At 34.5% G+C, this 17010-nt stretch overlaps 2 protein-coding genes across 2 annotated transcripts in view; both read right to left on the reverse strand.

Moving 5' to 3' along the window:
• Nucleotides 1-709, reverse strand: part of LOC120352050 (leucine-rich repeat-containing protein 59-like) — an 11947-nt gene extending 11238 nt beyond the window's left edge. The window contains exon 1 of the mRNA XM_039431502.1: nucleotides 674-709. Coding sequence (XP_039287436.1) covers nucleotides 674-709 — 36 coding nt within the window. The remainder of the gene's footprint in view (nucleotides 1-673) is intronic.
• Nucleotides 470-17003, reverse strand: LOC111054964 (leucine-rich repeat-containing protein 59). The gene is made up of 5 exons (XM_039431641.1): nucleotides 16628-17003; nucleotides 15738-15797; nucleotides 12563-12905; nucleotides 7559-7783; nucleotides 470-1274 (listed from the first exon to the last, which is right to left on the reverse strand). Exons 1-5 carry the CDS (start codon nucleotides 16724-16726, stop codon nucleotides 886-888), a joined length of 1116 nt encoding a protein of 371 aa, XP_039287575.1. The 5' UTR covers nucleotides 16727-17003; the 3' UTR covers nucleotides 470-885.
• Between the last annotated feature and the right edge of the window lie 7 nt (nucleotides 17004-17010).

The following is a 17010-nucleotide window of genomic DNA, read 5'->3' on the forward strand; positions in this document are numbered from 1 at the left end:
AAGTTTGAGTAGTTGAGACGTGATGATGCGTCAAACATAATTTTCCTATCCCGTACGTGTATAAGCCAGTTCTTTCCTTTATTATAGTAGTCTATAGATAATGAAACCTTGTTATCTCTAAAACATTTCAGTAATGAGTCTCATTCCGTTGCCGTGAAGATGATTATCAGTAAACTGGTAGTTCTGTGAACAGTGAGTTTTTCCTCACGCATAAATTTTATAACTTTTTATTGCTTTGAGATAGGACATGGGCACTTCTGGAACTGAAAATAATCTATATTAATGATGTATTAGTGTAATAAAATTAGTAGAATTGATGGTGATGTTGTGAAATCTCTCCATAATAAGAAAACAAAGATATTGTCAAATTTCACTAATGTTTTTAGTGGAATTTGACAATGGACAGCTGTTTTAAAGTTTTTAATAATTTTTAGTGGAATTTGACAATATCTTTGTTTTATTATTATGTATTAGTGTATTAAACTCATTTTGAAAAAAATGACATTGGTAGTTTTTGCACCAAGCTACAGAATTATTTTCGAAATAAATGTATGACCTATTTTAAACAGTCAACATGTTGGGTGAACATTATGGCTCCTCTTGCTCATAATAACACAATTCCTTTGGAAACAGATGTATCACCGACTCCTCAAATTCTCAATGACAAAATTACTTTCAAAACAGTGAAAACAGTCACAGTTCTGTACATTTCGGAAACTAGAACATCTGCCACCAACTCTTAACCATGTCAAAGTAGGACTTTAGAAACAGTTGTTATCACCTATTTAGACAGTCACAGTTCTGTACATTTCGGAAACTAGAACATCTGCCACCAACTCTTAACCATGACAAAGTAGGACTTTGGAAACAGTTGTTATCACCTATTTAGACAGTCACAGTTCTGTACATTTCGGAAACTTTGATGTAGACCATTTGCCACCAGCTCCTCACCATATCAAAGTAGGACTGAACGGTTTCGTCAGAGTTGAGCCAAACCTGGAAGTCTTGCACCTGTTCGAAGCCACGTATCGCCATCTCAACGCCTTGTTTCGACAACTTTGTGCCGTACCTCAAGGTCATCAGGTAGTAGCGGTTCAACTTTTTCGACCATGGTTTCGGAAAGTAGCCGGCGACCTTTCGATAGCGTTTGGTCAGCTCTTTGATGACAATGCTGTACGTCTCCTCGTCGAGCAGGTGCAGTATGAACAACAGGAAGAACATTATGCAGGCAAAAATCACGATTGAGGTGAACAGGAATTTGATGGATGAGCAAGCTGCAACAGGAATGAAAAAACATTGATTACAATAGAGATAACTCAACAGTAATAAGAAAGTTATTACAATAAAAATAACTAAGTGGGTTGAAAAATGGAGTGAGGAATACAAAATCGATCACAATAAAAATAGCTTGGTGGAATGATAGATTGTTTACAATAAAAAGGACTAAGTAATTATTATTAAACGAAAATCCAAATTAAATGCTGTAATTCACCCCGAAGACTTCTGCTACTGCAAATATTGACAACAGGGTAAACAGCTATATGGAAATTCGATGAGCGCTACTATTCAAAAATTATTTGTCAGCCCGGGAATTTCCATCTGTAGAACTAAGTTAAGAAATCGATTGAAGAGTAAAACATCGATTAAACTAAAACTCAGTGATATGAGCAATCGTGTGCAATAAAAAGAACTGAGTTTCTTTTCTATAGTGAAGTCCACGTTATAACGTAGTCCACATGGTGATGTATTTTATAAACATTGGTGTTGCCATCCTTGTCTACTATTCAACAAAGCAGATGATGTTATCCTTTTCAAGCTCCCCATATCGTTTTTCAACAATGTAGAAATATAATTAATTAACTTAATATTCAATCTCATTTACGAAAATTTATTATTTAATCATTGAAAATTATATTTTTCGACGAATAAAATATAATTTTCAACTTTAAACGAATGAATTGATAATTTTAAAGTATGAACAGTTAATATTACATAAGATCTATTCTTTTCAACTCCGCTCAGTTGCCAAATCGTTGTTTGTAGACTATATAGAAATATGATAAACTACCGGAATACTCCATCTTAATCATGAATATGAATTTTCTTCATAAATACAATATATTTGAAATATAAACAATAATGAATCAAGAATCAATAGTTTTTATTTGCTACCAAAACTTTACAAACAGCAATAAGCATCGTCAATCAAATACAATGATTGTTTATCAGAAACAATCAACAATGAATATTAGATGAGTATAGTGGGATAACTAGAGAGTTTACACCTGTCTACTATAGAGAACGATGTAAAAGAAGAAGTGGCAACAATGTCTTCCAATCATTTCTACTGCTTCTATAACGTGACTCTCACTATAATTTGGCTTCAGAAGACAATATGACATTCATTGTGAATCATTGTTCGAACTTATTTTTTACACACAATTGACAATAGAGCTTGAAATACAAAGTTCATAAAATTGGGAACGAATAATAAGATGCGTTGATTAGTCTATTCAATTGCAAGAAAACTCATAACAATAATTCAATTATTGAAAACAGTGTTATTCCCAGTTGTTTCAAATTGGTTTGGTAGCAGTGACAAGCGAAATAAGTTTTTTCCAACAGTATTTTTACTTTCCTTGCCCTATTACCATAGGTAAGGAAAGTATTGTTTTCCGAAAAAAATAAGGTACCCAAATTTCTAAATTCCTATACGTTTCAAGGTACCCTGAGTCCAAAAAAATGGGTATTGGGTATTGGTGTGTGTGTGTGTGTGTGTGTGTGTGTGTGTGTGTGTGTGTGGTGTGTGTGTGTGTGTGTATATGAGTGTATGTGCGTCTGTGTATACGATATCTCATCTCCCAATTAACGGAATGACTTGAAATTTGAAACTTAAGGTCCTTACAATATAAGGATCCAACACGAACAGTTTCGATCAAATGCAATTCAAAATGGCGGCTAAAATGGAAAAATGTTGTCAAAAACAGGGTTTTTCGCGATTTTCTCGAGAACGGCTCCAACGATTTTGATCAAATTCATACCTAGAAAAGTCATTGATAAGCTCTATCAACTGCCACAAGTCCCATATCTGTAAAAATTTCAGGAGCTCCGCACCATCTATGCAAAGTTTGATTTTAGATTCTCAATTATCAGGCTTCAGATACAATTTAAACAAAAAAATTCAAGTGGGAAAGACTGAGCATGAAAATCTCTACAAGTAATGTTCAGTAACATTTTCACCTGAATTTGAAAATAAGCTCGAAATTCGAGAAAATGCGATTATTCAATTGCAAACTGTTGGCAACTGTTGATTCTATTAAATCATTCATCAAGAAGAGATAGCAGACCTCGCGTGTCTCCAGCGTTATTGTCCTGTCACCAACTGGCTCAGATCTTTGATTAATAGACTTGAGATGCGCGTGAACACTAGCGTCAGGTGATCAATTTTCATAACGGCAAGGGAAGTTGTGTGAGTGCGCCACACCAGATTTTTCAATCAGTGGAAGGATCTTGAATATTCACTAGTGCAGAACTGTTAAATAATAAATATTATTATCTCTTAAGTTTGATTTAATTTTATTTTCAGTTTTTGTAAATGTTACCATAGGCAACAGCCTAGTAGCAATTATCAATAAATATATCTATCTATTTAATAAAATATTCTTATCGATACAATTTGAGATACTGTAATGGAGTTCATCCAATAAATTGCTACCAAAATTTAAAAAAATCATCATTCTATCACTTCGAACTGTCAGCATTACAATGTTATAAATATCACCAATCAATACCATACAACCAATAATGACAGTATCAAGTGAATCACACTGTAGATCACTGTAGATATAAAAATAATAATATTCAGTGACCTGGCTGACTCAGGTCTGGTGTCAGAGTTTTCATGTCGCATCTGATCAATTTCAGGGCCTCTGATATGACCTATAGACATAATATGATATTGCTCTTTATTAGACTTCTTTCAAAAGTCCTCTAACCACTCAATCTTGAATTTTTAAACAAGATTCTAGTTTAGGTGTTGCATGTATCATTTTCAGCATTGACATTTTTGTAAAATCATCCAATTTGAGATGATTAAGTTACGACGACATTTGTAGAGTGATTAAATTTGAGGTGGTTAATTCCTACCTACGCACGGACAAATCATCCACGCAGGGGGTATAATTCATTATATTATTTGTTAAGTAATGTTCAGACCAAAATCTGCAGCTCTACAGAGTCTGTGGATGGATGGATTTAAAAAGATCTGTCGCCGGTTTAATTAAACAATGCGGGTAATCACACCGACATCTGGAACGTTCCAAGAAAACTCCGCTCGAAAGGGGATGTTTTCGAATCGCTCTGGGAGCGATTTTCTCCAGGCATCCGAGCGGACGTTTTCGATGAAGATCTCTCATAAAAAACCTAAATCCTATAAAAATGGAGATAGAAGAATTCTAATTTCAGATTCGGATTCAGCGCCTTGAAATAAATAATTTAGCTAGCGATTTCTCAAAAAAATTAGAAATGAATGTGATAATTACAAATTTTGGAATTAGATTTCTCAAAAAAATTAGGAATGAATGTGATAATTACAAATTTTGGAATCAGATTTCTCAAAAAAATTAGAAATGAATGTGATAATTACAAATTTGGAATTAGATTTCTCAAAAAAATTAGAAATGAATGTGATAATTACAAATTTTGGAATCAGATTTCTCAAAAAAATTAGAAATGAATGTGATAATTACAAATTTTGGAATCAGATTTCTCAAAAAAATTAGAAATGAATGTGATAATTACAAATTTTGGAATCAGATTTCTCAAAAAAATTAGAAATGAATGTGATAATTACAAATTTTGGAATCAGATTTCTCGAAAAAAATAGAAATGAATGTGATAATTACAAATTTTGGAATCAAATTTCTCAAAAAAATTAGAAATGAATGTGATAATTACAAATTTTGGAATCAGATTTCTCAAAAAAATTAGAAATGAATGTGATAATTACAAATTTTGGAATCAGATTTCTCAAAAAAATTAGAAATGGATGTTATAATTACAAATTTTGGAATCAGAGTGCAACTGAGAACAGAGCGAAATTAGCTCTGTCGGACCACAGATGTTTTTGGTGTGAACACAAACTCTGCGGACGATAGCTTGGTCTGAACTAGGCTTTACATTATTATATGTAAATATGCTTTTTTATGAATGAATATATTTGATTTGAATTCACTTACTTGTACTGGACGATTTTCGAGTCTATTTTGAGTCTTTGGAATCATCAGCAGACACATTTTCACTATTGATTATTGACCGAGCGAAGTGAGGTCCAAGATTCAAGTCGACGGTTTGTCATTTATCTTAATGTTTAAATATGTTGCGCATTTACGGCGAAACGCGGTAATAGATTTTCATGAAATTTGACAGGTATGTTCCTTTTTTAATTGCGCGTCGACGTATATACAAGGTTTTTGGAAATTTTGCATTTCAAGGATAATATAAAAGGAAAAATCTGGTGTGGTACACTCACACAACTTTCCTTGCTCATTAAACTGGGAGCCTCATTCTTAAACGACAATAATTTAGAGAAATAACATAATGACGATTGGCGGCAACATAACTATTTGAAACTACGATCTGACTACTGTATATGTGTGTATATAATAGTTTTCAGAGTACTTTTTCCTTTGTGTAAATTGTGAAATCCGATGATTTTTTAAAAATCGTCAAAACAGCTGTTCTACAGATGAAATATCTCGACTATGTGTTATTTTTATAGACTGCTCTACCTACCTACCACATGCACGAGAAGGAGGTTACAAAGTCCATTTCTGAAGGATGGGGTGAACCCCCCCATTAGTTTCCCAGAAAGGAGACTCATGCCAGTTGATGGAGCTGATAAATGACTATACAGAGTATGAATTTTAAATAAATCAGTCGAGTAAATTTTGAGAAAATAGTGAAAAACATGGTTTTTCAGTAATTATTCGCCATTTTTCTCGAGAATATTACGCAGCTCCTGCAATTTTCCTAGAAATGAGGCTCATGTCAGTTGATAGGGCTTATAAATAGCTATCCATGGTATAAATTTGAAGAAAATCATTAGAGCCGTTTTCGAGAAAACCGTGAAAATCATGGTTTTTTAGTGATTATCCGCCATTTTTCTCAATAATATTACGGAGCTCCTGGAATTTTTCCAGAAATGAGACTCATGTCAGTTGATAGGGCTTATAAATAGCTATCCATGGTATGAATTTGGAGAAAATCGTTAGAGCCGTTTTCGAGAAAACCGTGAAAAACATGGTTTTTTAGTGATTATTCGTCATTTTTCTCAATAATATTACGGAGCTCCTGGAATTTTTCCAGAAATGAGACTCATGTCAGTTGATAGGGCTTATAAATAGCTATTCATGGTATAAATTTGAAGAAAATCGTTAGAGCCATTTTCGAGAAAAACGTGAAAAACATGGTTTTTTAGTAATTATCCGCCATTTTTTCCGCCATCTTGAATTGAATTTTATTGAATTTCTTATTGTCGGGTCCCCATGGTATAAGGACCTTAAGTTTAAAATTTCAAGTCAATCGGTTAATTAGGAATGGAGTTATCGTGTTCACAGACATACACACATACACACACACACACACACACACACATACACACACACACACACACACATACACACACACACAACACACACACACACACACACATACACACACACAGACCAATACCCAAAAATCATGTTTTTGGGCTCAGGGGACCTTGAAACGTATAGAAAACTTGAAATTGGGGTACCTTAATTTTTTTTGGAAAGCAATACTTTCCTTACCTATGGTAATAGGGCAAGGAAAGTAAAAAGGAGACTCCTTCATACGCCAATATTAGAGTAAAAATCAGACTATAGAATTATTCATCATAAATCAGCTGACAAGTGATTACACAGATGTGTGGAGAAGCCAGTCTATTGCTGTATTTCCATAAGGTCTATAGTTTCAATCAGGTACTTGTGGATGAGAATACTGTGTGAGGTCTACTGTTCACAGAACTACTAGTAAATATGTTTTTATGAATGAATAAATTTTATTTTCAATTCACTTACTTCTACTGGACGATTTTCGAGTCTGTTCTGAATCTTTGGAATTATTAGCAGGCATATAATATCTTCAATAATATTATATATATTTAATATTAAAATTATTGTGAAAATGCTTTTAAAGCCATGTCCACACTGAACAAATGTTCGACATACATGCTCGGTAAACATGTTTGTTGAGGGGCTCAGGGACAAACATTACAAAAAGTTTGGACAATCATTGTTTGTCTAACAAAAATTACAGTTTTCCTAAACATTTTCAGTGTTTGCCGTAAAACATTATACCTGTTCTTCCCACTTACAAATATTTTGGTTAATGACGCGTCCACACTGGCCACGGGCAAACATTGTTTGTCAAACATAATAAAATTTGCCCAAACTGTTTCAACAAGCATGTTTGTCGAACATTTGTTCAGTGTAGACATGACTTTATGAATGAATAAATTTGATTTGAATTTTCTTACTTCTACTGGACGATTTTTGAGTCAGATTTGAGTCTTTGGAATCATCAGCAGGTACATCTTCCTGCTCATCCCCCTCTAATAGGCACTTGTCGGCGTCTTCCGTCACGGCAGAACCGTTCTCGTATTCTATAATTCTGTCCTGTTTCTTCTTCTTCTTGTTCCGCTTCTTCGCCTGACTCTGTTCTTGTTGCTCCTTGGCCGCCAATGCCTTCTTTTCTTCTTCCTCTGTGTAAAAAAAGAACAAAACTAATCAAAAATTGAAGTGACCAGCAAGAAATTTCACCTAGTCATAAAAAGAACCTCTATTGCACAGTACACTTTACAAATCGAACTTGAAATCAACTCATTATTTGCAGGCCTAATTACAACTCTCTTTCAGTAGAGAGTTAGTGGGGAGGATATTTTTAATATTCTTTCCGAAGAATGGACATTGATATGTCCAAAGCTCCGCCAATTTATGTAGATGCATAACAATTTAATTATTATCTATAGTTATTATATTACAAATTGCTTTTTCATATCATATACAGTTCAATAATTATTTTCTTAGTCTATATTATGTAAATTCATCTATAATTTTGCTGTATTGTCAGCTATTGTATATAAATGTATAAGCCAGTATATATTGTATCTACATAAATAAAGTACTCAATCAATCACTTACGTCATTCTATGATTATGCATTTTATCATCGATGAATAAACAAATATTGTTTCCCTTTGGATACGGTACATGTGGAGGAAAATGGAACCGCTAGAGAATATGAATTCCTTGATAGTGTTTTCAGAGAATAGGCAAATAGACAGAGATGTGCTTAGCAGAGTGAAAAGAGTGTTGGTACCTATTTTACAATGACTGTATATTTGGAAAAAGAGAACTTGTTAATAAAAAGATGAATAACCAAGTATATAGGACAGTAATTGAACCTATAATGCTGTATGAAAGTGAAAGCTTAATGTTTTCAGCATTCCTAAGGCTGGCTATTCAAGATAGTCATGTCATGATTGTATGCATTTACAATCAAACATTCTTCAAGTATACCTGACCTGAAAGAGCACATTAACACAACGATGTTTACATCAGTCGAAACAACTTTCACAATTTACAAACAGATAATAAACCACTAATAACAACAAATAAACCACTGGAAAATTACAAATTATTATCATCATCATCCACGGCTCTACAATCCAAAACGGATCTTGGCCTCCTCCAGCAATCGCTTCCATTCTACTCTGTCCATGGCAGCTCGTCTCCAATTTCTTACACCAAGCCTCCTTGCATCTTCCAGGGTCGACCAGGGCGTCTTCTTCCTTCCATGTTGCAATTCATGATTAGACTTAGTCATCAGCTCTCTCAACATGGCCTGCCCACCTGAGACTCTCTACTCTGATAATAGCCGCTGCATTGGTGTGGCCGTACATATATCATACAGATCCCTATTCTTTCTTCTGTGCCACACTCCATCAATTTGCACACCACCAAAAATTCGGCGTAGAATCTTTCGTTCGAAAATAATGGTCATATTTACATCCAGTTTTGTTAGGGTCCATACCTCACTGGCATAGGTCAGCACAGGCAGAATCAGTGAATGGTAGATTCTTGAACTGATAGATTCTTAATAATTCAATAACAAATTATTATAATGATACAATAATAATTTAAATCAAAATCAAATAATTTTTATTTTGCATCAAAACAAATACAACATATTATAGTACAAGTTCCTTCTCTTGAGTATAATAACATACTGTAATTTAAAACTAAAAAATATATATAATAAGAGAAAAGGAAAAAAAAATAAACTTATGATTTTCACAGAGCAAAATAAAATTACTAATAACAAAAAAGAACAAAGTCTTTTGCCCGTTAGTAGGAGCTGACAACACTGCTAATTTTTATCAAAATGTACTTTCACACACGCAGACACACACACTCTCACACAAGCATATGGGAATCAATTTGAGCTTTACCATACAATTCAATAATAAATAGTCACAACCAACAACTAATTCTTGATTAAACTATTCATTTTCATGGTAATAAAACAAGGCTTAGATTTCTCAAGTATAGATGACATTATGAAGAGAAAAGCAAAAAATAATAAACACTAGCTTTAAAAATAACACACAGACTGTCAACAAGGAAAAATGAATTCCTCACTTAGAAGTAAGAATTAAAACAACAGTATCACAGTACAGACAAAATAGTGAAAAAATTGCAATAATAATATGAAATTAAAGACAAGATTGTATATAAAAAAAAACCTAATTAATGAGTACACAAAAATATTTAAGTTCATCAACACCACTGAGATGGTGTTTAATTATAGACAAAGTCGTAGAACTCATTAATGAGTACAACAAATAAAAAATGAATTAATAAAGGTAAAAAATAAAAGTATTATAGTTCATTGAACATCATTAAATCTTCAAATGACAAACTCAAAAGCCATTTCTTTACTTTCACTTTGAATTGAGTCAAAGAATTGATTCTCCTTATGTCAGTAGGGAGCAAGTTGTAATAGTTGCATCCTAAAAATACAAAACTCTTTTTATATCTGGTACAATAAGGCCTTGGTGTTGCTAGCAACTCTCTTGTTCTTTGCCGTGTTACCACTTCACCCATTGGATGAGTTTCAGGCGCAATCCCCATATTTCGGTTCCCACTCATTTTAAAGAACAAACGACAGCACCTTGAACACATACATGCTTCTCAAGGGCAGAACTAGCAAAATTTTGAAATAAGGGAACGAGTGAATCCATCTTTAAATCTCAAATACAGGAGCGAATAGACAACGAAGAATTGTAAACACCAATTCAAACAGCTGTTTTTCGCCTGCACCCTTACACACACCGACGACACTAAAACTTAGTTCCGGTCTTGGACTGTGCCGCTCATGCCTATCATATGGTAGAGTGGATAGCTTTATCTTCTTAGGGTGCCTGTCCGTTTCGAACGTTGGCGATCATATTGGCAATGATGACTTTCTTGCGCTCCGGAACAATTGAATGGAGGTTTTTCCAGGCTCTCAAGTTGGCCAGCCAGGACATTCTTCTTCAACCTGGAGCTCTCCTGTCTTCTATTTTGTCCTGCAGTATGCTTTGCAATAGCTCATATCTGCCCTTATTGCGCATTATGTGACCCAAGTATTGCAACTTCCTGAATTTTATGATGTTAACCAGTTCTGGGGCCATATTCATCGTCCTCAACACCTCCTGATTGGTAACCCTATCAGTCCTTGGTATCCTCAGGATTCTCCTTTACAGCCAAAACTTAAATGCTTGGAGCTTTGCTACTGCGGTTTGCTTTAGAGTCCATGATTCAACACCATACAACAGTACTGAGTACACATAGCATTTCAGTAATCGAATCTTCGAGGTGAGGTCATGGTTCTTGAAAACAGACCCCATTGTTATGAAAGCACTTATGGCTTTTGCAATACGACATCGGATATCCTGAGAATTATCCTATACTCATTAATCATAGTTCAAAGGTAGGTGTATTGTGCGACCCTCTTAATTCTCGTCTGATCGATGTACAGCTCTGCTCCTCGGATGTCATCTTTACTAAAGATCATGATAGCTTTATGAATACTATACTACTCGCTATACTATACTACTATATGAATTCAAATTCAAATTTATTCACACTCATAAATACATATACAGAAACCAAATAGAGTCTAGCTTGACAAATACAACAATAATCCATCTAAAATTTAATAATAGATTGTAAGTAATAGTATATAATATAATAATAGAATATAAATATAGAATAACACCAATTCCATATCCCATTCAATCAATTCTGCTAGTTGAAAGTGGCTTCAAACTTCATCTGCTCCCGTCTCTTGTTCTTCTGCACTTGGAGGTGTTTAAGGGCCAAGCTACATGAAACGTTTTTTGATGTGTTTTTGCACTGGCGGTGGATGAGTCGGGAGGGGGTAGGAAGCTCTTCGATTGGCTGGTTATCAGCTGATTGGGTTAGCGCTCGGGAATTAACTGATAGTCAGCCAATCGGAGAGCTTCCTATCCTCGTATAAAAACGTTTTTTGCGGCGGACTAGTCGAGAGGATAGGAAGCTCTTAGATTGACTGATTATCAGTTGATTCCCGAGCGCTAACCCAATCAGCTGATAACCAGCGAATCGGGATCTTTTAGCCCTACCGTCTCGTCCGCCATAAGTGCAAAAACGCCTGGAAAACGCTTTATGTTGTAACGAGCTGAATTCATTACGAAGGATAATGCTAGAAATGACAGGTGGTTAGCGCTAAACTGCCTGGGGGATCTAGCTGCTACACGCAACCTATAGTGAGGTCCTCGTTATAATGGCAGTATTTGATTAGCAATGGTACTGCTAACCTTGTCTATCATCCAACAAAGCCCATAGCGCTATCTCTTTCTCGCTTTGCTCTGTTACCAGATCGTTTTTAACAATGTAGAATAATAATCAATTAACAAAATATTTCATCTTGATTATAAAAATTCATTACTAAATTATTTAAAAAATATAATTTATCATTTTAAACGAGAATGAACAGTTAATATTACATGTAACTATGTAACACATAGACATATGTATTACATGTTAACTATGACAATCATTTGAATGAAATTACCCTCATCTATTAAATCCATTTAGGCTCTCCTTCTTCTTCCCCTTCATAAGATTCACTCTACTTGAAATATCAACTCGAGTCTACGCACAGGCCACAGTGCCCATGTAGGCTCATTCCATAATGTATAATATGAAACCCTAATCTAAGTACTTAATAATTTGTATTTTATATTTCATATTATTTATCATTTTTGTACTTTCTGTATTGTGGAATAAAGAAGATTCTTGATTGATTGACATCAATAAACCTACCGTCTATAGAAGGCATTGACAAGACAGAGGGTCGGCAACGTTCTTCTCCTTTCTTTCTCCACTGTCAATATAACGTGGACCTCACTGTAACCCTCTTCATTCACCCATTACTGTCAGTTTGGTGACACTCACCCAACTTCATCTCCTCCAGTCGCCTCTTCTTCTCCACCTCGACCTGATCCTGCATCAGGGCCAACATCTGCACCACACTCTTGGCAGCAGCGCTGCACTGCGCACTATCATTGCAAGGCCCGGCCAGTTCTGCCAGTTTCGGCAGCAACGGGTTGTTCTTCAAATCGAGCCAACGAAGGTGCTTCAGCTTGCCGAAGGAGAGAGGAAGCGCCGTGATTCGGTTGTTCTCCAGGTCGAGGTGTTTCAGGTTGCACAGCAGGCCGAAATTGTCAGGCAACGCGGTCAGCTGATTCTTCGACAGATCCAACTTGACCAGGTGGGTCAGAGAAGGCGCAAAGTTTTTCTAAAAACAGAAATTAATATTCATCATGAATTACAGATGAGAAGAATCAAGTAATTCAGTTATATGAATTCATGACCAGCACTAGGATTACTAGATTACTGGATTACTAGATTGCGTCAAGATGTAAAACTTGATAACAAAAACTAAGATCAAGATGGGAAGACGGTTAGTCATAAGTTGAATATCTATAGTAGTAGTAAACAACTCATTTCTTGAGTTAATATAGTTATTTGTATATCTAGAGTGAAAAGTACGACTCTTTCTCCCTGTGGGAAAAAGTTTGAAGCCCGAGGCGAAGCCGAGGGCAACAATTTTCCTGATGGAGAAAACGTATTTTTCGCTCGTGATGTACACAACATTTTTCCTCCATCTACATTTTTTTATAGAAACTGCAAATAATATCATTTTAATAACTTACGTATTGGTGACTATGTTTCCTAACAACATAACCTAAAATCTGAAACCCAAAACCCGGTCGTATGATTGGCACTGCCGATTGCACTATCTATCGGCAAAAGTTGAAACAATTATATCAGCTGGGCGTCAACCAAAAATGGCTGACTCCAGATCACGCGGTTCAGATTTGAATTGCAGATCAAAAATATTTTGTTGGCTGGTATTTTGAATAGAATATACTATTTTTAAAATTGTATAAATTTTTATCGTCTACTAATATTAAGAATATAATATCATACAAACATAATTATATTTCATGAGTTGATCAAATTTCTGGTTGTGGTATTGAATTCAGTTGACTCAATGACAGATACCTCTATTATGCTTTCTCATCTGAGCTTAGACCTTCTACCCTATTACAATGTAAGTTTCAAAATAGAGATGCTTCCCATGCTATTTAAATGGGGTCACTTTTCCTCCCTAGGGAGTTTTTCTGGTTTTTACTACCGAGAGCGAAAAAGTGACACTTAAGTATTATTTTTTAGGGAGTAAAGTAAGTACTTTAGACAGTAGGTGGAATAAAAAATTTATTTATTTATTTATTGTTATATCTGACCATGCATTGTCTTCTTCATGTTTCAATCAATTAGTTTTAGTCATTTCTACGCAATCACTTGACGAGAGAACTCGGCTCCCGAAACTCTTCAATTCGGTATTTTTTGTAGTTGTAGTGTGAATAAAAGTTTCAATTTTTAAAAACTTTTGCCCGGTTGCAAAGTCGTTACATAAAATCAAACATAGCTATGTGAGACATAGTTTAAAATCACTGGTTGGTCGTTGCACAGTCGTTTGCCGAAGCCCATTTAGCTATACCTCGAATAAGCATCACACATAAGTCACACTGCAGCTCTATTCACTTTTCTCCGTACATGCTTCTATCCAACCAATGTCTTGGCATTGGGAAAAGTTTCAATCGACATCACTGTGAACAGACCTAAAAGACCTCACATAAAATTGATAAAAAATATGGCGACTCTTGGCTTTTGACGAGATTTCTCACCATATTTAGCGATTTGGAGGTTATAAACAACTTAACAAAACATAGGGAGAGAAAAAATAATTTACTCATATACCTACAGATGGTTTTTCGTAAACATCTTTCAAAAAAACTATCACAACCTCTAAAATGCATTTGGAGGAAGTAGATATTGGATTTAACAGCACGACTTCGGGCCCATAACTAAACTGACCGTTTTTAGCTATTGGAGACATGATAAGCTCTTTCTGACGACTGTGCAACGAAATCTAATTGGGAGTTTTTAGTTTTATGGGAGCTATAGTTTACTTTGACATCTGTGCAACGGAAAGTGAATTTATGTCTTCGTAAATGAGTTATCAGCCTGTTTTTAACTTTATGTGACGACTATGCAACCGGGCATCAGTCGTGTCGTCCAATCTCTCAACTTTAGATCTCAGAAAACATTGTATTGTCTCTTCATCCAGGGAGTAGAGTGCCAGACTCACAAGCTTCTCTCGAAGTGCCCTCTCACAGATTTCCTTCTCCTGCACACGGAAATACTCAGGCATCCTGAGTATCTTGAGTCGGCATTACTGAATAACGCGTATTTACATTTGAAGATAGCTCAGTTGTTACAGAATAAGTCCTAACCTTTTGAGAAGCTCACTACAGTCTGGACTGGTTAGAACGGAAACAGTACAGTGCATGTCTTATCGCATTTAGTTCCCCCCATCTCTCTAACTAGCTCTATCTATCCCCGTGGAGAACAAGAAGGGTGCTATCTCCCGGCAAAGCTGGCTGAGACCCCAGTCGTTGTTAAAACCGTACCAAGTCGATCCGCATTGTTATGTATTTTCCTCGGTCCTCCATATTATGTGAGCCCTCAAAGTTACCCCGCGTTGTTCATGGACAATTAATAAATTGCAGCTTTGCAATAAATTATGGATTACCGTGAAGAGAACGTAGGTTATTTTTATACCTGAGGTATAAAAGCATTGATAGAATTAAGCAAAAATACGGCAACAGGGCGTCCCTACTTTTGTGAGAAGTAACATTGTAGCCCCGTGCTACAAAATAAGGTTTAAACTAACTACAGTGTATAATTATTTGGTGTTTATGCATAAGTTGCTATTGTTATGACGTAAGATTCATTCTGATTTGTCAGCGTCGGTTAAATAAAGAGTATTGATTTAATTAACAAGAAATGATGACTGTTGAAAACGAATCTAACTATATAAACTGATACGGTACGGTACTGACTTACATAATATAATAAACGCTGAAGTTATTGCAGCCTCTCAATAATTGGTTCAACTTATTAATTTATAAACAGAGATAAATATTATAATATACTACGCTACTTTACTTATTAAATTATTAAGATAGCTGAATCTTATTTTAATAAGATTTCTACTCACCCCTAATGATACAAGACAGTTATTTGAGAGGTCCACAGAGAATAACTTTGGAATTGCTGCCTGAAAATGAAAAAAAAGTCTGTAGATAAAACTTGTGTTAGACCTATCTATGGTTTGTTTCTTTTAACACATTTTTTGAACTTCTTGTATTTTTTAAATAAACCGATTTTGAATGCTGAGACAACAATAATGCAAAACTTTATGTGATAAAGTAATAAACTGCCCTTAAACTAGTACATATTAAGTACCAGGGAGTACAATAACGTTATATAAGTGTAGTGAGTAAAGTTTTAATTGCTTGGTCTTCAAATACAGGACTTCATTTTTCAGATCACAAAATTCCTTGGATAATATTTACATGATACTTGTAGACTATAGGGTATTTGTATTGGATTAACATACAATCATGATTCTTTTAACTTAATGTAACATTAATAAATTTAAAAATAATACTGTAGCCAACTATGACAATGTATAAGTTAGCCAGATAGCAGGCATATTTTGTCAAGCAAAAACAAGAAGACAAATTGAAGCTTCTCAAGTAATTATAATGTTTGCTATAGACTACATGTAACAATTTCAATAAATGCTAATAAGTTTTTGAATTCAAAATAAATGTTAAGACAATTGAATCAGACTTATTTGAATTAACAACTGAATTTATTTTAGTTTCATATTGAATACCGGTAAGATGATGTGTGTTGTAGGAATTATTGAACAAAAAGAAAATCAATTGAAATGAATTATTCTACAATCATAAGACATGCATTAATGGAGCAGATTAGTTTATGATGATAATAAATGCAATAAGATAAATTAAAATCAAATGACAAACATCATACTTGGTTGAAATTGACAGGTTAAAAACACCATATACTATGATAACTTACTATTTCTTTAACTGGTACGTTATCATACTTTAGCTGCATCATACTTAAATCCAGTTTTCCATCTTCAAAGTATTTTTTAGGATCTATTTTGTTAGACATTTTAACAAATAAAGAAGATAACTAACAATAATTCTAGGCCACGTCAGGTTAATTTGAGAAACTTGACAAGTGTATTCACGACCATTCACGTTTGATTCGCTTTTCGCTTGTCGCTGATGTGATTGACTCAAAATTCAACAGTCAAATCACTGACTTTTTTGATCTCTCAAATAAATATAATTTTTTCTAATTCTTGGTAAAAAATTCACTTATTGCCAAGACAGAAATAATTTATATACTCTATTGAAAAACTATTAATATTTTCCTGTTTGTGAGTAAAATAA

This window comes from Nilaparvata lugens, chromosome 6 (genome assembly GCF_014356525.2).
Source record: "Nilaparvata lugens isolate BPH chromosome 6, ASM1435652v1, whole genome shotgun sequence".
Classification (NCBI taxonomy): domain Eukaryota; kingdom Metazoa; phylum Arthropoda; class Insecta; order Hemiptera; family Delphacidae; genus Nilaparvata; species Nilaparvata lugens.